Consider the following 23,084-nt stretch of genomic DNA (forward strand, 5'->3'; position numbering starts at 1 on the left):
CACCGTCAGATGCCCAGCCTTCTGGAGATGCGTTCTTCCGGAGTTTTTCCCCTTGGTCGCGTTCGTAGGACGATGACGAGTTGATCATGGTGATTGGAAGTAGAGAAATGAAGACATCAACGAAAGGGATCATCCTCTTCGAAAGGACAACCAAGACCGAGAAGACTCGTTAGGTTTCTCGCTACCAGCACCTCCCCCCTACTCCCCTACTTAAATCTCGGGACGAGATTTCTTGTAGTGGAGGATAATTGTGACGCCCGAATAATTAAGCTACAGTAATTCCCTGCTAATGATGCCACGTCATCACGGTTACTATTGTCGATCTCGCGATGGTTCGAAACCGATTCAAATTCAAAATCAAGCAAATAATAAAACTTTTAAAATATTGAAACTAAAATGTTCGGGTTGTGCCAAATAATGTGTAGGTAATTATGGTGAAGAAACCAAACTTCTATAAATTATTCCAATGCACTAAAATAATTAAAACAGCAGCTAAACCTATTATAATTGCCCTTTTGAAATTTATAAAAATGCGAACTAAATATTTTAAAAATACCAAAATATATTATGGAAGTGGGCTAATTTACAACCTCCATTTAGGTACTGGTCTTATAAATTTACAAAAGTGAAAACTATTAACAACTATAATAGAAAACAGAAAAAGAATATACAAAAAAATGACCCCCCCCACTAGGCCTCGGCCCAGTTGGCCATCGGGCCAACCAGGCCGGCCCAGCTGGCACCTACAACCCCCCTGGGGCGACCGAACCCTAGCCCGGCCACCCCACTCCCCCGCACAATCCCCACCTCTCCCCTCGTCTCCCTCACCCGCCGCCACCCCACGACGCCCACTCCCCTCCTCGTTCCCCACTCCCCTCGACGTTCTGGATCGGGGACGAAACCCTCACTTCCCTCGCTCCTCGCCCCCCTCTGCCCGATCTGGACCGGGCACGGCGCCCCGTCCCCATCTCCCTGTCGCGTCGACGCTGCCCCACCGACTTCACCGGCGTCGCAACGCCCCGCCCCGTGTCGGACGCCGCCCTCCACTCCAAAACCAGACCGAACCACGACCTCGCCCTCGTCACCGAACCTCGTCGCCTGGAGCTCGATGCGCCGCCGCCTGGACCTCGCCGGCCTCCCCGCCCAGACCGCACGCCTTCCTCGTCCTCCTCCCCGTCGGACCACCTCGAGCCTCGCCGCCCGATCCCCTGCTCCGAACGTGAGCACCTTCTCTTCCACCTCTCTCTCCCGTAGCCGGATCGGCCATGCTCGCGCTCTCCCGCTCGCACCCGGCCCTCCCCCTTGCCGCTCCTTACTGCTGCTGCTTGCGGCCTTGTCCAGGGCGCGCCCTGTGCGGCCCTGCCCACTGCCGCATAGCCCCGCGCTCGCCGGAGCTCCGCCTGCTGCTTTCCTTCGCCGCAGCCACCACGCTCGCCGGCCCCGCCGCTCACCGTGCCCCCCCTTGGTGCTGTTGCTCGAGCAGTGGCCGCGGTCACAGCCGCCGCCGGCACCGGACCCCGGTAGCTCGCGGCTGCGCCATTCGGACAGCGCCCAACGCCCGGCGCCCGGCGTGCCTCGCCACCGCGCCTGAGGTGTGAGGTCGGGCACCCACACGCCCCTTGCCCGTTAACCGGCCGCCCCGTTAAGCCCCAAGGGCCAATGACAAAGGGGGCCCAACCCACAGAACGTTATAAAAGAAAATGAAAAATAAAATAAAAATGAATTAATAAAATTACTAATTAATTAAATTAATTAAATTAATTAATTAGTGAATTAATTAAGTTAATTAATCTAATTAACCTGTTAGCTTAATTAAACAGTAATTAGTTCAACTAAACCCTAATTAACCTAACGGAGTATGACAGGTGGGTCCCACTGGACCCACGCGTCAGTTCGACCCAGTCAACCCCTGTTGACTGCTGATGTCAGCATGACATCATGCTGATGTCACAAATCTATTTTTGAATTAATTAAATAATTAATTAAATTTCAGAAATTAATAAAATCTTTAGAAAATCATATCTTTTAATCCGTAACTCGGATTAAATTATTTTCAACATGAAAGTTGCTCAGAACGATGAGACGAATCCGGATACGCAGCCCGTTCGTCTGCCACGCGTCCCTAGCATAGTGAACCTGCAACATTTCACCTCCGGTTCATCTGTCCAGAAACACGGAACACCCGGGATACTTTCCCGGATGTTTCCCCCTTCACCGGTATCACCTCATACCGCGTTAGAACACGTCTAGCTCTGCTTGTTGTCCGGTTATGCACTTGCTTGCTATGTATTTACTGTTTCTTCCCCCTCTTCTCTCCGGTAGACCCAGTGACGATGCTGATGCCCCTGTGGTCGACTACGTCACCGACGACCCCTCCTTGTCTGAGCAACCAGGCAAGCCCCCCCTTTGATCACCAGATATCGCCTACTCTTCTCTATACTGCTTGCATTAGAATAGTGTAGCATGTTACTGCTTTCCATTATTCCTATCCTGATGCATAGCCTGTCCTTGCTACTACTGTTGTTACCATTACCTGCTATCCTACTGCTTAGTATAGGATGCTAGTGTTCCATCAGTGGCCCTACATTCTTGTCCGTCTGCCATGCTAAACTACTGGGCCGTGATAACTTCGGGAGGTGATCACGGGCATATACTATATACTTTACACAGTTACCTTACTTATGATACTGTTCAGAGATGGGGGCTGAAGGGGCAGGTGGCTCCATCCCGGTAGAGGTGGGCCTGGGTTCCCGACGGCCCCCGACGGTTACTTTGTGGTGGAGCGACAGGGCAGGTTGAGACCACCTAGGAGAGAGGTGACCTGGCCCTGGTCGGCGTTCGCGGACACTTAACACGCTTAACGAGATCTGGGTATTTGATCTGAGTCTGGCCATTTGGTCTATACGCACTAACCATCTACGCGGGAGTAGTTATGGGTATCCCGACGTCGTGGTATCAGCCGAAGCCTTCGTGACGTCAGCGACTGAGTGGTGCGCGCCGGATTGGAACGTAAGCCTGCTCTTGTATTAAGGGGGCTAGTTCTGCTTCCGGCTGCGTTCGCAACGTGCAGGTGTGCTAAGGGCGATGGGCCTAGACCCCTGTGCGCTTAGGTTTAGACCGGCGTGCTGACCTCTCTGTTGTGCCTAGGTGGGGCTGCGACGTGTTGATCTTCCGAGGCCGGGCATGACCCAGGAAAGTGTGTCCGGCCAAATGGGATCGAGCGTGTTGGGGTATGTGGTGCACCCCTGCAGGGAAGTTAATCTATTCGAATAGCCGTGATCTTCGGTAACAGGACGACTTGGAGTTGTACCTTGACCTTATGACAACTAGAACCGGATACTTAATAAAACACACCCTTCCAAGTGCCAGATACAACCGGTGATCGCTCTCTCACAGGGCGACGAGGGGAGGACCATCGGTTAGGATTATGCTATGCGATGCTACTTGGAGGACTTCAGTCTATTCTCTTCTGCATGCTGCAAGACGGAGGCTGCCAGAAGCGTAGTCTTCGAAAGGACTAGCTATCCCCCTCTTATTCCGGCTTTCTGCAGTTCAGTCCACATATGATAGCCTTATACCATTTGATACCAATGCATACATATGTAGTGTAGCTCCTTGCTTGCGAGTACTTTGGATGAGTACTCACGGTTGCTTTCTCCTTCTTTTCCCTCTATCCCTTCTACCTGGTTGTCGCAACCAGATGTTGGAGCCCAGGAGCCAGACGCCACCGTCAACGATGACTTCTACTACACCGGAGGTGCCTACTACTACGTGATGCCCGCTGACGACGACCAGGAGTAGTTAGGAGGATCCCAGGCAGGAGGCCTGCGCCTCTTTCGATCTGTATCCCAGTTTGTGCTAGCCTTCTTAAGGCAGACTTGTTTAACTTATGTCTGTACTCAGATATTGTTGCTTCCGCTGACTCGTCTATGATCGAGCTCTTGTATTCGAGCCCGCGAGGCCCCTGGCTTGTAATATGATGCTTGTATGACTTATTTTATTTGTAGAGTTGTGTTGTGATATCTTCCCGTGAGTCCTTGATCTTGATCGTACACATTTGCGTGCATGATTAGTGTACGGTCAAATCAGGGGCGTCACAGCACAACTCCAAACAAGCTGAAACTTCATGGAGATTTTTTATTAAATATATGATGAATATTGGAGCAAATAACTATCAGAGGGGGGGCACCAGGTGGGCACAACCCACATGGGCGCGCCAGGGAACCCAGGCGCGCCCTGGTGGGTTGTGCTCACCCAGGCCCACCTCCAGTGCCCATCTTTTGGTATATAAGTCATTTTGACCTAGAAAAAATAAAGAGAGGACTTTCAGGATGGAGCGACGCCGTCTCGAGGCGGGACTTGGGCAGGAGCACTTTTTCCCTCCGGCGGAGCGATTCCGCCAGGGGAACTTCCGTCCCGGAGGGGGAAATCATCGTCATCTCATCACCAACAACTCTCCCATCTTGGGGAGGGCAATCTCCATCAACATCCTCAACAACACCATCTCATCTCAAACCCTAGTTCATCTCTTGTGTTCAATCTTGTTACCGGAACTATAGATTGGTGTTTGTGGGTGACTAGTAGTGTTGATTACATCTTGTAGTTGATTACTATATGGTTTATTTGGTGGAAGACTATATGTTCAGATCCAATATGCTATTTAATACCCCTCTGATCTTGAGCATGTTTATCATTTGTGAGTAGTTACTTTTGTTCTTGAGGTCACGGGAGAAATCATGTTGCAAGTAATCATGTGAACTTGATATGTGTTCGATATTTTGATAGTATGTATGTTGTGATTCCCTTAGTGATGTCATGTGAACGTCAAGTACATGACACTTCACCATATTTGGGCCTAAGGAATGCATTTGTGGAGTAGCAATTAGATGATGGGTTGCGAGAGTGATAGAAGCTTAAACCCCAGTTTATGCGCTATTCCGTAAGGGACCGATTGGATCCAAAAGTTTAATGCTATGGTTAGAATTTATTCTTAATACTTTTCTCGTAGTTGCGGATGCTTGCGGGAGGGTTAATCATAAGTAGGAGGTTTGTTCAAGTAAGAACAACACCTAAGCACCGGTCCACCCACATATCAAATTATCAAAGTACCGAACATGAATTAAACCAACATCATGAAAGTGACTAGATGAAAATCCCGTGTACCCTCAAGGACGCTTTGCTTATCATAAGAGACCCTTTTGGCCTGTCCTTTGCCTCAAAAGGATTGGGCTATCTTGCTGCACTTTTGTTACTACTATCGTTACTTGCCCGTTACAAATTATCTTGCTATCAAACTACCCAGTTACTTACTATTTCAGCACTTGCACACATTACCTTGCTGAAAACCACTTGTCATTTCCTTATGCTACTCGTTGGGTTCGACACTCTTACTTATCGAAAAGAGCTACAATTGATCCCCTATACTTGTGGGTCATCAGTAATCATTCTTGCAATTTTATATGAGGGAGAGGCATGAGCTAACATAGTTTCTCTACTTGGATCATATGCACTTATGATTGGAACTCTTGCAAGCATCTGCAACTACTAAAGATCATTAAGGTTGTGAAACCCAACCATAGCATTAAGTATCAAGTCCTCTTTACTCCAATATGCAACAACCCACTTATCCATGTTTAGGTTGCTATCACCCCCGCAACCGACAATAAGCGAATCATGAACATATTGCAACACCCTCCTTCTTCTTCTTCCTTGCCCCCCCCCCCTAGATGGGAGGAGAGTTCCCCCTCTGGTCCATGGCCTCCATGGTGGCGGAGGGGCAGGAGCCCCTCCGAGATTGGATCTCCCTCTCTGTTCTCTTTTGTTTCGTGTTCCCCGTTTTCTGGCCCTTCACCGTTTCTTAAATTCCCGGAGATCCATAACTCCGATTGCGCTGAAACTTTTACACGATTTCCCCCCATAAATTAGCTTTCTTGCACCCGAAGAAGGGCCCCAACCGACTTACGGGACGGCACAAGACACCTGGGCACGCCTGTGGGTGCCTGGCGTGCCCTGGTGGGTTGTGGAGGCCATGGCCCTCCGTTTATGTTGATTCCACCTCCCAAAATTCACAAATATTCCAAAATAATTCTTCGTAAATTTTTATCGCATTTGGAATTTGTTTGATATGGATTTTCCGTGAAACAAAAACATGCAACAAACATGTACTGGCACTAGGCACTGGATCAATAGGTTAGTCCAAATAAATCATATAAAATGTTGCCAAAAGTATGTGAAAGTTGTATAATATTGGCATGAAACAATCAAAAATTATAGATACGACGGAGACGTATCAATATGAAGCCCTCAATTCCTCTACGGATTTGGATGACCTAGTTACCAATTTGCCCTCTTGTGTTGGATTTGGACCTTTGTATCCCTCTTATGTGTATGTGGATTTAGCACGTGTGTGATTGGATCTTTGTCAATTTAGTGCTCATCTTGTGCTCTTCTTGATTTGCTCCTTTCCCCACCTCCAAGTGTGAAATATCATGAACTAGGGCTCCACCCTACATCACAGAGGCCCTAGTGGATTCCCGCCTTAACATACGATCATGGACATCACCCACTAGTGCCTGATGACATTCAAAGACCTCGTCGATTTAATGACCAACTAGTGCGCTATGGAGGATGCCTGGTTAGCCCAGCAATGACGCCAGGGCCCCAACTCGGGCTTGACCTAGCTCCCAAGGGGAGGCAAGTGCCCACGCCACAACCGTAAAGATAAATACGGTGACACCGACGAACATGGTGTATAGCTCCCACACAAGAAGAGTCGATGAGCGGCAACAATGGAAAATCAGATCCAGACATCATACTAGACCAACCTTTGCCAATCCACTCGTCCATGTCGGATAAACCGGCTACCCACAGGAACAAAAGCTGTTGGATAATTAGGCAGGTGGCAAAAGTGGATTTAACTAAAGACTGTGACCAGCCAAGCCGGGGGTCAGTCGTCAAGTTCATCTCTGGCATCATCCACCTGTTCGGCATGCCACATAACATCACCACCGATAATGGTACCAACTTCACACTTGGAATCTTTTAGGATTACTGCCACATGCACCGCATCAAGATTGATCATGCTTTACTCACAGGCCCGCAGTCAAACGGCCAAGCCAAACGGGCCATCAACTTAACTCCGAGAGGACATAAATCCCGCTTGATGCCCTCTTGTGAGGCTGGAAAATGGGTGGAAGAGCTCTCGGTCGTCCTCTAGAGCCTACACACGACCCCAAACCAGTCGATGGGTTACACCCCATTCTTCATAGTCTACTGGGTCGAGGACATCCTCCCCAATGACATTGAGCATGAATCACCACACAACTCCAACTACTTTGAATACCAGGCAGAGCTGGAGCGGCACGAGTACTCGGACAAACTGGAGAGGGCCAGAGAAATTGCGTTGGAGAGAACAGTTGTCTATCAAGAGAAATTTAGTAGGTATCATTGTCACCGAGTCCAAGGTCGGGTGTTCAATGTCAACAAACTCGCTCTACAACTAGCTGGCGCCCCCATGGGAGGTATTCAATTCATGCTCCAACCAGTTACTCTAAAAGTTAGAACTGATGGAGAGAGGCGGGAAATATATTTCAACAGGAGGAACCCTTCATCATCCATCATGTTCCGCAAGATGGCAGAACTGGCTCCGGAATCTAGAATTCAGCTACATCTCTCCAACTTGTGGAACATAGCCCAGCTACGCCTCTTTTATACCTAATTTCTTTAGGGCATCTACAATGCATAGATGCTTGTTGAGGCGCTTAAAGAAAAGAAAACGAAGATTTTTTTTGAAATGGAACAAACAGATTCCATACCTCATATGGCACAACATCAACACTCTCCCTCAAGACACTTACATCATCAGGGAGTGCTTCAGTCCATAGCTGTCTAATAGCTGGACCACTAGCCCACAAAGCAGCCAACGTGTGAGCTAGCTTATTACAATCCCACGTGGCAAAATTAAAACTACAACTATTGAAGTTCTGACGAGCAAATAATTCAATCTCTTTAAAGAGAGTTCCTTCGGGTGCGAGGTCATACTCATTTCCTTGCAGAGCTCGGACCAACCTCTGACAATTAGTCTCAAATTGCACATTCATCATACCCTAGTTTGTTGCTGCGTGTAAATCCTCTGTGCAAGCCATCGCTTCTGCCTGGATAACATTGCCAACGTACTTCAGGTTCCCAGATCCCGAGCCCATCACATCCCCATGCCAATCACGTATCACAAAAACCCATTCTCCATTGTCATTCTGTGCATTGAAAGCCCATTGGCATTGATTTTCAGGATGTCACCTGTAGGTCCCTTCCATTTTTATACCTCTTTGGTTGTTGTCTGCCCCTTCTGCTTTGTGCACAACAAGATAGATTTAGAGGTCCAATACCTGATGTTTCCTTCCAACTCCTCGGCATGGCCTGTTTTCTCTTAGCGTTTATCTTATTTCGGCGGCTCCATCAGCACCAAAGCATGCATGTTATAAGCATGCATTTCTCCTGAGGGTGCTCCATATTTTCTGCACAAACTCCATGGCATTCATGCATTCAGACAACTGACTACGTAGTTCCTCGAGTTGCATGCATTGCCATACTTTTTCACTTCCTTGCATTTCAGGAATAAGTGGGCACCATCCTCATCCAATCCGCAGCAACAGACTCACAGAGTTTCACATTTGATTCCTCTCCGGTTTAGGGTAAGTAGCAGTTGTAAGCTACTATGTGCTAGACGCCATAAAAATTGTTGGATCTTTAACTGACATGGAATCTCCCAAATGCTTTTCCAGGGGAAAGTATCAGATGTCCTGAGGAACTAGGGAGGGGTGCATCTCTATCTTGCACAAAGACCTTATAGGCAGATTTGACTGAGAATTGTCCCTTACCGTCATAGTACCAATCATGGAAATCACCATATTCCTCATTAATGGGTGTTTCTAGTATTACCTTGACATCTTCTTGCACGAAAATGCTTCTCACCAACGCTTCATCACAGGTGCCACTTTCTAGGTCTATAAGCTCATACACTCTAGTGAGGACGCATGTACCTCTCTGTGTCAATGGTATCCTCGATCATTCTCTGTTCAGCCATGGATCTTTCCATATATTAACATCCGTGCCATCACCAATCCTATATACGAGCCCCTTTTCAGCAGATCAACTCCCTTTAGGATATACTTTGCCAAGTATATGAGATCCCATGGGCCGGCTCCGCATCCAGAATCGATGTGGTGGGGAAATAGTGGGCATTCAGTACTCTAACACAGAGGGACTTGGGCATGGTTAGGATCCTCCATGCCTGACGTGCCAACATGGCAAGGTTGAAACCATAAAGGTCCCTAAACCCCGTACCACCGTCCTTCTTTGATTCTGTTAGCGTATCCCAGCTCAACAGGTGAATAGTGCTCTATTTATCTTGCTTTGCCGACCAAAACCTACAAACCATCGTTCCCATCTCCTCATAGAGAGATTTTGTTCGATCGAAGCATGACATGGCAATTGTTGGGATGGCTTGGGCGCACGCTTTAAGGAGCATCTTGGACATTAGCTTCTCTACTCAGCCTTGAATCCTCTGCCAAATTCTTTCCTTCAAATGCTCAAAAGTTTGTTTCCTTGCTTGTCCAACATATACCGACAGCCCCAAGTACCTCTCGGATCGAGCTTCTACATTTATATGTAATTCCATTAAGACTTCTTGTTTCTGGCCCAACCTCATATTCCTACTAAACATGACAGAGGATTTCTCATAGTTTACAGTCTGCCCCGAGCACACATAAGTATGTAGCATGTTTTGCAGATATCTGGCACTCTCGCTTGACGCTTTGATCAGTACCAATGGGTCGTCTCCAAACAGTATATGGTTGAAACTCAGAGCTTCATTACTTATACAAATCCTTTTAAGATTGCCTCCCAGCTCAGCTTTTATTGAGAAGTGACGAAAAACCGTCCTGCGCAAATAAGGAAGAGATAAGGTGATAAAGGGTCACCTTGGCGCAGCCCTCTCTGGGGCAGTAACACATCCGTACAATCCCCATTCGCCTTGAACCGATATGCCGCTGTGGTGACACACATCATGATTTTCTTGATCCACCCCTCGTTGAAGCCCAATCTTTGCATCATCTTCTCCAAAAAAAATCCACCCTATCGTAGGCTTTACTCACATGCAATCCCACCGCAGCATACCCTTCTTCCCCCCCTTCTCTTTCTCTGCATGAAGTGTGTGCATTCATAAGCCAGCAAAATGTTATTGGTTTATCAACCATTCCGGCACAAAAGCCCTCTGGTCTGGGGAAATGACATCAGGGAGTATATGTGTAAGTCTATTTGCAAGTACCTTAAACACGAGCTTGTACACCACATTGCACAGACTAATATGCCTTAGATCCTTCAGACACTCCGGGTTCTTAACCTTTGAGATCAATATCATCGGTACAAGAGTTTGAGTGTCCAACGCAGTAGCCTTCCATGGGTTCTTCAATAGGATGTAATGTTTTTTTATTGCTACAAATAGCGTCTGCTTAGTCAAGAAAAGGGTAGTTCAGAAGAAGAAAAAAGCAACGAAGCGCTCGTGCCTTTCACGGCATCGATGCCAGGCTAAATCCTAGGATCGGGCGGGATTTTAACATAATTATTACCAGGAATCAAACCCCGACGCCCATCATAAACGTCTGCGTTGTAGATGCCCCTAGATTGTTTAGATACATTATTATGTTCTAGTTTGAGTCTTTAGCTTCATCAGACAATTGTTAAGTTGAACAAATGATGTTTATGGCTCCAAGCCGTGCTGAGTTAAATTGCCTTCGTTTTGTTTTTCTATTATCGTTCTAAAACTTAACCTTAATTGGGCAGAGTTTTCCTATTAATACTTTTTCAAAATCATGTACTCTGTCCAGTTCATACTACTTATTGATCAAACGGATATATCTACACATATTTTAGTGTTAAATACTACCTTTGTCTCAAAATTCTTCTCTTAGATTTGTCTAAATACGGATGTACCTAATACTAAAATGTGATTTGATACATCCATATTTAGACAAATCTAAAACAAGAATTTTAAGACGGAGGGAGTACATCCATTTAACCTGTATCCTAAATTGGCATTGTAAGGATATAAACATCGATAATACTGCAGGTACGATATGATGATCAAATCCATGGGATGCGAAAATTCTAGAGACGGACCAGAGACCTCACCTGTGACCATGAAGCAGACGGTTATAGGCCGATCGAGGCATGCAGACGGCCACACACCAATCCACCTCACCACATCCGGCGTCAGCCCTGCAGTCATGTGGCACCCACACGTCGTGCCGGTCCTTTCCACGGTGCCAAGTGACGCCACTGCTTCGATCGGCCAGGGAGCCCTCTCACGGCTCCGGCCAATAGAAGCACGACACGTGCCCCTCCCGGCTGCTGCCCCCAGAACCCGTCCAGATACAACGAACCTGGCCTCCCGCCCGAGCTATATGTAACCACTCAGCCCCGTTTCCCCCGCCACAGAGGAAAACACAGGAGTTAAAACACATTTGCCAGCTCGGACAAACATCCCTGCGAATTTGAGAGGGAGGAAGGGTTCATTCAGCGGCCGGTAATCAATGGCTTCCGCTACTGCTTCCATCTCGTCGCACTCCATCGCCCTGCGCGATCTCAAAGGTGAGCCTGGCGTCCGAGTTCGGTTCCTGTTTTGAATTCAGGGTTTTGTGGGGAATCAGCCTTGGCGCATCTACTGGTCATTTATGTTTATGATATGGGGCAAATGATATGGTCACACGGTCGCATTTCCTCCGAAATTTCGACAGGTTTCTGTTTGAATTTGAGTATTTTGCGCCATCTGTTGGCGCATTCCATAAGAATGTTTGGCGACGCGAGGCATCAGATTCTTGGATGTGAAATTGCGTGAGAACAATCCGTCTAAATTTGTTCCCTGATTTTTCGCCCGTGCAGCCGCGAGGATTGGAGCCGTGAGGCAGCAGGTGGCCGTGGTTCCTGCGGGCCTGCCGGCAACGGCGCCCAAGGGCCAGCGCGCGAGGGCGGTGCGCCCGCTGTGCGCGGCGGAGCCAGCGAGGAAGCCAGTGTCGGCCTCCGCGGCCTCGTCGCCGGTGGCGCCGGTGGAGGAGGAGGAGGCATCTGCCGTGGCGGCCGTGGACTACGAGGCCCTGGCGCAGGAGCTGGTGGGCGCGTCGCCGCTGGAGATCATGGATCGTGCGCTCGACATGTTCGGCTCCGAAATCGCCATCGCCTTCAGGTGAGACACACGCACAGCTCTTGGCTCTTTACGATCCCTTGTTCAAGATGAGGTTTCCGACCCTGGCGTACTGGATTAGATACACCCGTTTGCACGCGTTCGTGCTTGGGCTCTGGTGCCCGTGGCATCTCGGTATCTTTCGAACGAGTGGTCGTGGAGATTCCTGGCATTGCCAAGCCAACCTGATCCTCGTCTGATAGCTCAGTGCACGATTGTGATCTCATTGCCGGGCTAGTAAGTGGATTAGTTACCGCTGGAGCTTCATGTCCTAAAGCTTGTGTTTTCAAAGTACTCTGGTTTCATGATTTTTTTTTCATGAGGCTTGAGGCGATGTACTCAAATCAAATACAGTATAGTAAATGGGTCGGATCGGTTTCGCAACAAACCCGTCTATTACCTGGTCCTCATGTATCTAGACTGGTGAACTAGACTGGGAGGGCGTCTAGGTTCATTTTCTCCATTGTACGGGACTTTTCTTGGACCAGAGCTAGAATCATGGCCCACCAACCACGCACAAGCGGACAGAATATTTGCTTGACTATCATACGGAACATAAAAAAGGTGTGGCGTCAAAAAATAATCTGACGCCACCCACTTATTTGTGCCGTATGTATGTATATCACGGACCCATTGAAAAATTATGTATGGTATCCAAGGATAAAGACACATGGTTTGGTCTCGTGCAAGCATCTGCGATCATTCAGTGGTACTTCCTCCCTCCCATAAGACGGAGGGAGTACAATATATCTGAAGTACTTGCAAATCTTTCATCACACGCACAAGGAACTTGTTGGCGTTTCACTGATGTGGATTCACTCTGAATTGTGCAGTGGTGCCGAGGACGTGGCCCTCATCGAATACGCGAAACTGACTGGACGCCCCTTCAGGGTGTTCAGCCTTGACACTGGGCGACTGAACCCAGAGACATACGAACTCTTCGACAAGGTGGAGAAGCACTATGGTATCCACATCGAGTACATGTTCCCTGAGGCCAGCGAGGTGCAAGACCTTGTGAGGAGCAAGGGCCTCTTCTCTTTCTACGAGGACGGACACCAGGAGTGCTGCAGGGTGAGGAAGGTTCGGCCCTTGAGGAGGGCCCTCAAGGGCCTCAAGGCCTGGATCACCGGGCAGAGGAAGGATCAGTCCCCTGGCACCAGAGCCAGCATCCCTGTTGTTCAAGTATGATGATACTCCATGCACCATGACACCACCTGCATTTTTCAGTATCGATCATGTGAAAAATATGCATTTTGATATTGTGTCTTGAACTCTTGATGTTTTGACACCTAATGATCATTTGAATTTTTTGTTGGTCCAGGTTGATCCGTCTTTTGAAGGGCTGGATGGTGGAGCCGGTAGCTTGATCAAGTGGAACCCTGTGGCTAATGTGGATGGCAAGGATATCTGGACCTTCCTCAGGACCATGGATGTCCCTGTGAACACCCTGCATGCTCAAGTAAGTGCCCCCTGGTTGCAGAGGTGTAATATGGACATGCAATATGGTAATTTCAGAGGAATTTACACGCACTTGAACTTTCAGGGCTACGTCTCCATTGGGTGCGAGCCGTGCACCAGGCCCGTGTTGCCGGGGCAGCACGAGAGGGAAGGGAGGTGGTGGTGGGAGGACGCCACGGCCAAGGAGTGCGGCCTGCACAAGGGTAACATCGACAAGGAAGGTCAGGCACCCAAGGTCGGCGTCAACGGCAACGGCTCGGCCGAGGCCAGCGCCCCAGACATCTTCCAGAGCCAGGCCATCGTCAACCTCACCCGTCCCGGGATCGAGAACCTCCTGCGGCTCGAGAACCGCGCCGAGCCGTGGCTGACCGTCCTCTACGCTCCCTGGTGCCCATACTGCCAGGTACATCTATTTTGCGATTCTGTTGCCAACTACGTTCAGGAACTCAGAACGTGGTTTGCTGAAACGATTCTGGTGTGTCGTGTCGTGCAGGCAATGGAGGCGTCCTACGTTGAGCTGGCCGAGAAGCTGAGCGGCTCAGGCATCAAGGTGGCCAAGTTCCGCGCGGACGGCGAGCAGAAGCCATTCGCGCAGGCGGAGCTGCAACTACAGAGCTTCCCGACGATCCTCCTGTTCCCCGGCCGCACCGTGAAGCCCATCAAGTACCCGTCCGAGAAGAGGGACGTCCAGTCCCTCCTCGCCTTCGTGAACAGCCTCAGATGAGTGGTCAGAGAACCGGAGAACCATCGTTCTCTGCATTGGTACCGGCGGTGTCTAGGCATTATTATGTAGTGGTAGCGAGGATGGATCAACGGAAATGTTGGAGACAGAGGAGTGTGGGGACGCAGGGACAGCGGCTCAAAGCCCCTCCATTATAAGGGGGTGGGGATTTGTGTGTAGTTATAGCTAGATGTTTGTAAGGAAGTTCAAATAAGAGTACTAGTTTTGAAATTTTGATCCAAGGCTTCATCGAGAGTTTGGACAATATACTCGTGGTTCACTCAGTCACAGGCAGCTACCCGAAAAAGAAAAAAAAATAGCAGTCACAGGTCAGTTATCACATTCTGGTGCCCACTGATGCTCAATCAGATTCTGGTCGATGCTGAATTTGTTGATGCATTTGAATAAACTGAAATGTGGCCGGATTCTAGTCCGGAAGTTGGATAGGACCACTCATGTTCTCAAATTCTAGAGTTGCAGCAGTATCTCCTCATCCTCGATGATCATATTGTGCATGATCACACAACATGTCATCACCTCTCACAAGGTTTTCGGTTCTCATTGTTTTGCAAGTCCACGAACAACTGCAAAATGGGTCTGAAGAACTTCAAATGCCCTCTTGACATGCTTTCTAGCTGCTTCTTGTCTTTGAGCAAAGCGAGCTGCCATCTCGACATGCTTTCTAGCTGTTTCTTGTCTTTGAGCAAAGTGAGCCTTTTTCTGGCCAATTGCGTTTGAGATGGTGCTGGTAAAGGTAGTCCATGGAGGATATATAGCGTCAACCAGATAGTAGCTCATGTTGTACTCATGTCCATTGACAGTATAGTGGCAAGGAGGAGCTTCTCCTTCAGTCAGCCTCACAAACAATGGTTATCGTTACAGCACATTAGTGTCATTGTGAGACCCGGGCATGCCAAAGAAGCGTGCCAAATACAAAGATTCTGTGATGCAACTGCTTCAAGAATGATGGTGGGTTTCTTAACATGACCCTGATATTGCCCTTGTAAAGCCTTTGGGCAATTCTTTCATTTCCAATGCATGCAATCAAGAGATCCAAGCAAACCTGGCCACCCTCGGTGTCTGCCACAGTTGGTTCTCTCAGGTGTTGAGGTTCGAACACCTCGATCATGGCAGTTGCAAACCTGACCATGGCATCTCCGCATGTGCTCTTAGACATCCGTAGGTACTTGTCCCACGAATCAGCGGTCGTGCCATATGCAAGCATCCGGAGTGCGGCCGTGCATTTTTGGTAACCAGAGAAGCCAATCGTTCCCACGACGTCCTTCTTTAGGATAAGTAGTCATCGTAGGACCGGACACCATGGTACAATCGATCGAAGACGGTCTTGTGCATCCGAAACGCCGGCGAAATGGTCAACGAATAGTGCATCGGGGGACACTGCATCCAAAAACTCCAAATCGGAATCCATTGCTACAAACAAGAAGGGACAACTATTTTCAACTCCGGCGATTCATCGAACGGTTGCCGGGCATGGTAGAGGATGGTACTTGGCGGGGCGGTCGGAGGATAGGGGATTGAACAAAAACGGAGGAGAAGCAGCGGGGAGCCTGCTAGATCGCCAGAGGTGACGGCGAAAAAGATTTCCGACATGGACATGGCGTGGTGGCCGGGGTGGTGGAGTAGCGTCGACGGCAAGAGAGAAAGAAGGAAGAAAAGAAAATGAGGAGGATGGTGTCGCGGGGTCTGAGAAGGGTTTTGGGTGGGTCTGGGGTGTTGGATTCGTACGTTTCGTGTGTCCGGACTCTCACAAATCCCCCACTTTTGTCTCCGTTTTACGGGAGAAATCAAGTCCGGACTGCCTCACGGACCAATACATGACTGTGTTGGATGGCTTCCGCGGTCCGAACGGTTGCGGGAGGTTTACGGGGCCACCTTGAAGATGCCCTTTATAAGCTCGGTGTGCTTCATTTATGCACCAACCATCGGTCTAGGTACCAGCTATTAAAATGAAGAGTGGTGTTGTAATTTCAAGTTGTGTAAACTCTACATTTAGGAAAATGAGGGATTTCATCTCGCGAGGAGGAATGACAATGAGACTCCTTGAGCCTTAGGCTAGCATTTCATCCAAGTCTACTTCAAACTATAATAATCTTCAGATACCAAAATTGGAGATGGAACTACTCTATGCCCGAGGCTCCCCTGAACGATTTTCCTTGTCATACATGGTTGGATCCATAGCATCGTCTGAAAATCGCGCGAATAGTGCCATACATATAGGAGGGCTGAACTAAAGATGAACGTTGTGGCCTGCACACACAAGGGATTAAGAACTGATAATGCAATTCACAAACACTTTAATCCTATATTTGTGTGCCATCAATACCAGAAACACATTAGAGACCTTTTTAAAAATAAAATCACAATTGTGACCTAGATGCTCTTTCAGAAGCTGATGGTTGATGTCGGCGTGGACTGCTATATGACACTATAAGTGTCCAATAGCACCGTGCCACCCCTTGTCTTATAGATTGGGCAGCTCATTAAACGTTAGGGTCAAGCAACCGAGCGGGCTCGCCCCCGGATTGGCTTGAATTTATTTCCACCCCCCCCCCCCCCAAAAAAAATAGGCTAGAACTTATTTCTTTTACTTTGCTCTCCATTTGTATTTTTCTTATTTCAGTTTATTTTTAAAAAGGTCTTTAGTTGATTTTAAAATATTTTTAAAAAATGCATAATGTTTCGAAAAGTATTTACCTATTTTCTAAAATATTCTCGCACTTTTGAAAAATGAACATAATTTTTTAACAGTATCCATTATATTTAAAAATATTTTAATGTTTTTAAGAAATATTCACACTTTTGTAAAAGGTTCATACAGCTAAATAAATTATGTATTTATAAAAAAATATTCACACATTAATCCTATATTTATGTGCCATCAATACCAAAATAAATTAAAGGCCTTTTTTAATAAATTCACATTTGAGATCCAGGTGCTCCTATAGAAGCTTATGACTAAAATTGGCGTGTGCTGCTATATGACGCTATAAGTCCCTGTGCCATCCTGTTGCCTTAGCGCATTAGCCGTTGGGGTCAAGCAACCGAACGGGCTCTCCCCCGGGTTGACCATAATTTATTTCTTTTACTAAGCTCTCCCTTTTATTTTCCTTATTTAAATTTATTTTAGAAAATATCTTTTGTTAATTTTTAAGTATTTTCGTAATATTCATGATATTTAGATTTTTTACCTATTCTAGAAAATATTATTGCATTTGAAAAATTTACATATTTTTTGACAATATTCATTAAATTTATAATATTTCAATGCTTTTAGAAACATGTTTACACTTTTTGAAAAGTTCATGTATATAAATAAATTACATATTTCCTAAAAATATTCACATATTTAAAAAATGTCCATACAATTAAAAAGTGTTCATGTCTTTAGAAATCAATGTTCATGAGATTAATTTTTTGTGAAAGAAAAATGTTCATGCATTTGTTTTTTAAACAAATATATTTGTGAAATTATAGAAAATACTAATATATTATTTAGAAACTATTTCTTCAAAAAAGAGGAAATAAAAAACGTGGAAAATATATGAAAGTAACTTGAATAAGGAAAAAATATATTTGAAAGTGACCAAAAAGGGAAATTCCTAAATAAAATAATAAAAGCCAGAGGAAAAATCAGAAGTGTATAAGATAAGAACTATATAAACCAACCCTGCAAAAGGAAAAAAAAATACCACGAACATGCCAGCGCATTTTGCCACGCTAGGAGCACCGTTGGTATACACATAAATTGCATGTTGCGCAATTGCTATATATGGGTCAAGCAATATTCACTACTCGCCCCCGTGCAACCTACATGGGCCAATCCATAGGGTCGGGTTTTTTAAGCTAGCAGATTCTTAGTAGCTAACAAGAGCACGGTTTTCGCTTTTTCCTCATGGTTCGCCCAATTTTCTTTTGTGACAGGTCTCTTTTTATTTTGACCGTTTATTTTGGGTTTTTGTTTCCTATTTCCTATTTCTCTTTTCTCTTTTGTATATTATTCTTGTCATGTTTGGCTTTTTCTACCTGCCGCTTTCTGAACGAATTTGAAAAAAAGTTTGAAAGCCTTTTTTCTAGAACATGATTTATTTATTTATTTCCTACTCAAAAAGATTGTACGTTCACCGCTCCCTCTTCCACTTTAGGTTTTTTCTCCTATCTCTGATTTTTTTTCACCATTTTCCTTGAAAATCGACTCAACAGCCTCACTCTTATGAAATTTACAAAATATTTTTTATTGACAAGCAATAAATGCTTGCCAAATATGGGTTTTCCAAAAAAACATATGGATACCAACTATCATTATGTTTTTGAATGAAGAGTTACGTTGTAATTTCAAGTTGTGTAAACTCTACATTTAGGGAAAAGGAGGGATTTGATCTCGCGAGGAGGAATGACAATGAACCATGATCCCTTGAGCCTTAAGATATCATTTCATCCAAACACTTTTACTTCAAACTATTTGGCATGAGTGCTACTAATAAATTCGACTATAGGCAGGGATTGCATTAAAATATTCTTTAGATAGCAAAATTGAATATGAATTGTGGCCTACATGCACAAGGGACTAAGAATTGATAATGTCATTAACCAACACATTAATCATATATTTGCAAGCCATCAATACCACAATCACATTAAAGACATTTTTAAAGATAAAATCACATTTGAGACCTGGGTGCTATTTTAGAAGTTGGTGACTAATGTTGGTATGTGCTGCTTTATGATGCTATAAGTGTCTATAGTATGGTGCCACCCCGTTGCCTTATTGATTGGGCGGCTGTAACGCCCCGAGACCGATGTGCCAGGTGTCGTGCAGTTATTCGCTGTTGTTGCCTTGTCATTGCTTGCGTGTCATGCATTGCATATCATGTCATCATGCGCATTTCATTTGCATACGCATTCGTCTCTTGCATCCGAGCATTTTCCCCGTTGTTCGTTTTGCAATCCGGCGTTCCGTTCTCCTCCGGTGGTCATTTTTACCTTTTCTTTCTTGTGTGGGGGTTAAACATTTCCGGATTGGACCAAGACTTGCCAAGCGGCCTTGGTTTACTACCGGTAGACCGCCTGTCAAGTTTCGTACCATTTGGACTTTGTTTGATACTCCTACGGTTAACCGAGGGACCGAAAAGGCCTCGTGTGTGTTGCAGCCCAACACACCTCCAATTTGGCCCAAAACCCACCTAACTCTGCTCCATCATCTCGGTGGTTTGATCACGATCGCGTGGCCGCAAACCGCACCTCATTTGGACTCTCCTAGCTCCCTCTATGCCTATATATACACCCCCCCTCCGAAATTCGCGGTTCATTCTTCCCCTAACCCTAAAAATTCTCAGATCCGCGCCGCCGGACATTTCTTCCCCGCGCCGGACAATGTCCACCGCCACCGCCACCTCACTCCGACGAATCGGAGCTCGCCACATCACCCTGCCGCCGCCGCTATCCAATCCGGAGCCGCCACCTCGCCCTCTCTCTCTCCTCCCGCGCGGCCGGACCCGAGGAGCCCGTGGCCGGCCCGCCCGAGCCGCCCCGGGCCAGATCCGCACCGCCGCCGCCCGAGTCTTCCTCCGCCGCCGCCTCCTCGCTTCTGCCGCACCGGAGCCTCGTCGCCGTTCCTCTGCGCCACCTCGTCCGGCTCGCCGGAGCAGCTCGCCGGCGACCCCCAGCTCGCCGCAGTAGGGACCCGACGCCATGGAGTTCGCCGCCGCCGGCCATGTCTTCATCCAAACCCGGCCGGGATCCACCGGATCGGGCCCCGCCGGACCGGGATCCGCCGTCCCCGCTTCCCCGGCGCCGTTCCCTCGCCGGCTCGTCGCCCAGCCTCGCCGGCGTCGTCGCCATGGATCTCCGCCTCGCCCTGCCTCCCCGATCCGATCGGGAGACGACGAGCGCCCCCGTTGACTCCTTCGCGGGCCCCGAGTCCGGCCCAGCGCGCCGTCCCCGCCTCGGCCTGCCTCCTCCTCTCTGCTAACGGGCCGGGCCCATGGGTGAGCCGCCCCAGCGCCCCGCCTCTGTTTTTTTTCATGCGGTTGGGCCAGACAGATTCAGCCCGATCATGCTTTTTTCTCATTCTGTGAATTTGTCCAATTATCCAGAGATTGCCAGTTTTACAGATTAGACCCTCATGTTCATGCATATAAAAACTCACTAACCGTGCATCGGATTAAAATGTTTTATATATGAAACTTTCTCAGAATTTTTTGTAGATTAATAATATCCAACTTTCATCTATGTTTGAAATGTTTAAAATGCTGTTTGTGTAACTTTGTCCATATGCCATGTTAAAATGATTTAATTCATAACTAATTAACCGTAGCTTCGAATTTAATAAACTTTATATGTAAATGGGGTAGAAAAATGCATAGATTAACATGTTGCACTTTATTTTCCTGTTTAACAACAATAAAATATGGTTTTAGGCAGAACAGTACCAAACCTAAATTATGCACATGAGGAGTTTCCGGACTTGTTGTTTTGTTGTTCCGGCCTCATTTAAACTTGCCTAGATTAGATAGTCTCATCATGCTTCCCCTCTTGCCATGCTAACAGCATTTAACATTGTTGGGTACATAAACAAGAGAGAACTAAATAATTGATGTGGTGTTTTGTCAATATGCATCCCGTTGCATATTGCGCTCCACTTAATTCGTAGGGTTGCTTGTGCGCTTTGCCATGCCATGCATACTTAAACCGGAAATGCATCATTCTCGATTGTGCATCATGCCATGTCTATGTGGTGGTTGTTTACTATGTTGTGTGCTTCTTTCCGGTGTTTGCTTCTTCGGGTTGGTTCCGGTAACGTCGTGTTGTGAGGACTGTTCGACTACGTCCGTTTGTCTTCTTCATGGAGTCGTTCTTCTTCCTTGCGGGATTTCAGCCAAGATGATCATACCCTCGAAATCACTACTATCTTTGCTATGCTAGTTTGATCGCTCTTGCTATGCCAATGCTACAATGCCTACCTTTTGCTTGTCAGCCTCCCCATTGCCATGTCAAACCTCTAACCCACCATGTCCTAGCAAACCGTTGATTGGCTATGTTACCGCTTTGCTCAGCCCATCTTATAGCGTTGTTAGTTGCAGGTGAAGATTGAAGTTTGTTCCTTGTTGGAACATGGAGATGTTGTTCCTTGTTGGAACATTGTTTACTTGTTGGGATATCACTATATATCTTATTTAATTAATGCATCTATATACTTGGTAAAGGGTGGAAGGCTCGGCCTTATGCCTGGTGTTTTGTTCCACTCTTGCCACCCTAGTTTCCGTCATATCGGTGTTATGTTCCCGGATTTTGCGTTCCTCACGCAGTTGGGCTATAATGGGAACCCCTTGACAGTTCGCCTTAAGTAAAGCTCTTCCAGCAATGCCCAACATTGGCTTTACCATTCGCCGCCTAGCCTTTTCTTTTTTCCCTTGGGGGTCGCGCGCCCAAGGGTCATCATTATTTTAAACCCCCGGGCCAGTGCTCCTCTGAGTGTTGGTCCAACTTGTCAGCCGCCGGTGGCCACCAGGGGCAACTCTGGGCTGGCCTACCGGAAGTTTAGACAATCCGGTGTGCCCTGAGAAAGAGATATGTGCAGCTCCTATTGGGATTTGTTGGCACATTCGGGTGGTGTTGCTGGTTTAGTTTTACCCTGTCGAAATGTCTTGTTGTACCGGGATACCGAGTCTGATCGGAACGTCTCGGGTGGAGGTCTATTCCTTCGTTGACCGTGAGAGCTTGTTATGGGCTAAGTTGGGACACCCCTGCAGGGATTTGAACTTTCGAAAGCCGTGCCCGCGGTTATGGGCAGATGGGAATTTGTTAACGTCCGGTTGTAGAAAACCTGAAGTCGACCTTAATTAAAATGAATCAACAGCGTGTGTAACCGTGATGGTCTCTTTCCGGCAGAGTCCGGGAAGTGAACACGGTTGTTGGAGTTATGCTTGACGTAGGTAGTCCAGGATCACTTCTTGATCATACTTTTATCGACCGTGCTTTGCCTTCTCTTCTCGCTCTCTTTTGCGAATAGGTTAGCCACCATACATGCTAGTCGCTTGCTGCAGCTCCACCTCATACCTTTACCTTACCCATAAGCTTAAATAGTCTTGATCGCGAGGGTGCGAGATTGCTGAGTTCCTGTGGCTCACAGATACTTCCAAAACCAGCTTGCAGGTGCCGATGAGTCCGTGCAGATGACGCAACCAAGCTCAGGAGGAGCTCGATGAAGATCTTGTCCTTTGTGTTGTTTCGTTCTAGTCGATCAGTAGTGGAGCCCAGTTGGGGTCGATCGGGGACCTTTGTCGCATTTGGGGTTCTTCTTTTATTTTGGTTCCGTAGTCGGACCATGAGTGTATTTGATTGATGTAATGTTTATTCATGTAATTGTGTGAAGTGGCGATTGTAAGCCAACTATGTATCTCTTTCCTTATTATATTACATGGGTTGTGTGAAGATTACCTCACTTGCGACATTGCTTTCAATGCGGTTATGCTTCTAAGTCGTGCTTCGACACGTGGGAGATATAGCCGCATCGAGGGCGTGACAGCGGCCCATTAGCCGTTGGAGTGAAGCAACTGAGCAGGCTCGTCCCTTGGTTAGATATAATTTATTTCTTTACCTTTGCCTTCTCTTTGTATTTTTCCGACTTTAGTTTTTTACAGAATATCTTTT

The 23,084-nt window shown here is 47.1% G+C and overlaps 1 protein-coding gene across 1 annotated transcript; it reads left to right on the forward strand.

The window, feature by feature from the left end:
- Positions 1 to 11,467: 11,467 nt before the first annotated feature.
- On the forward strand, positions 11,468 to 14,651 carry LOC125537252 (putative 5'-adenylylsulfate reductase 1, chloroplastic). Its single transcript, XM_048700549.2, has 6 exons — positions 11,468 to 11,646; positions 11,938 to 12,238; positions 13,069 to 13,417; positions 13,557 to 13,694; positions 13,779 to 14,096; positions 14,187 to 14,651. Exons 1-6 carry the CDS (start codon positions 11,589 to 11,591, stop codon positions 14,415 to 14,417), a joined length of 1,395 nt encoding a protein of 464 aa, XP_048556506.1. The 5' UTR covers positions 11,468 to 11,588; the 3' UTR covers positions 14,418 to 14,651.
- Positions 14,652 to 23,084: the final 8,433 nt, after the last annotated feature.

This window comes from Triticum urartu, chromosome 2A (assembly GCF_056163025.1).
Source record: "Triticum urartu cultivar PI428250 chromosome 2A, HENAU_Tu73, whole genome shotgun sequence".
NCBI classification, from domain to species: domain Eukaryota; kingdom Viridiplantae; phylum Streptophyta; class Magnoliopsida; order Poales; family Poaceae; genus Triticum; species Triticum urartu.

Bases quoted from the DNA above. Each gene is read 5' to 3' on its own strand.
- LOC125537252 (XM_048700549.2), top strand. From the start codon at position 11,589: ATGGCTTCCGCTACTGCTTCCATCTCGTCGCACTCCATCGCCCTGCGC. The intron at 12,239-13,068 runs GTGAGACACACG...TGAATTGTGCAG, and splicing joins GAAATCGCCATCGCCTTCAG to TGGTGCCGAGGACGTGGCCC. The intron at 13,695-13,778 runs GTAAGTGCCCCC...TTGAACTTTCAG, and splicing joins TGAACACCCTGCATGCTCAA to GGCTACGTCTCCATTGGGTG.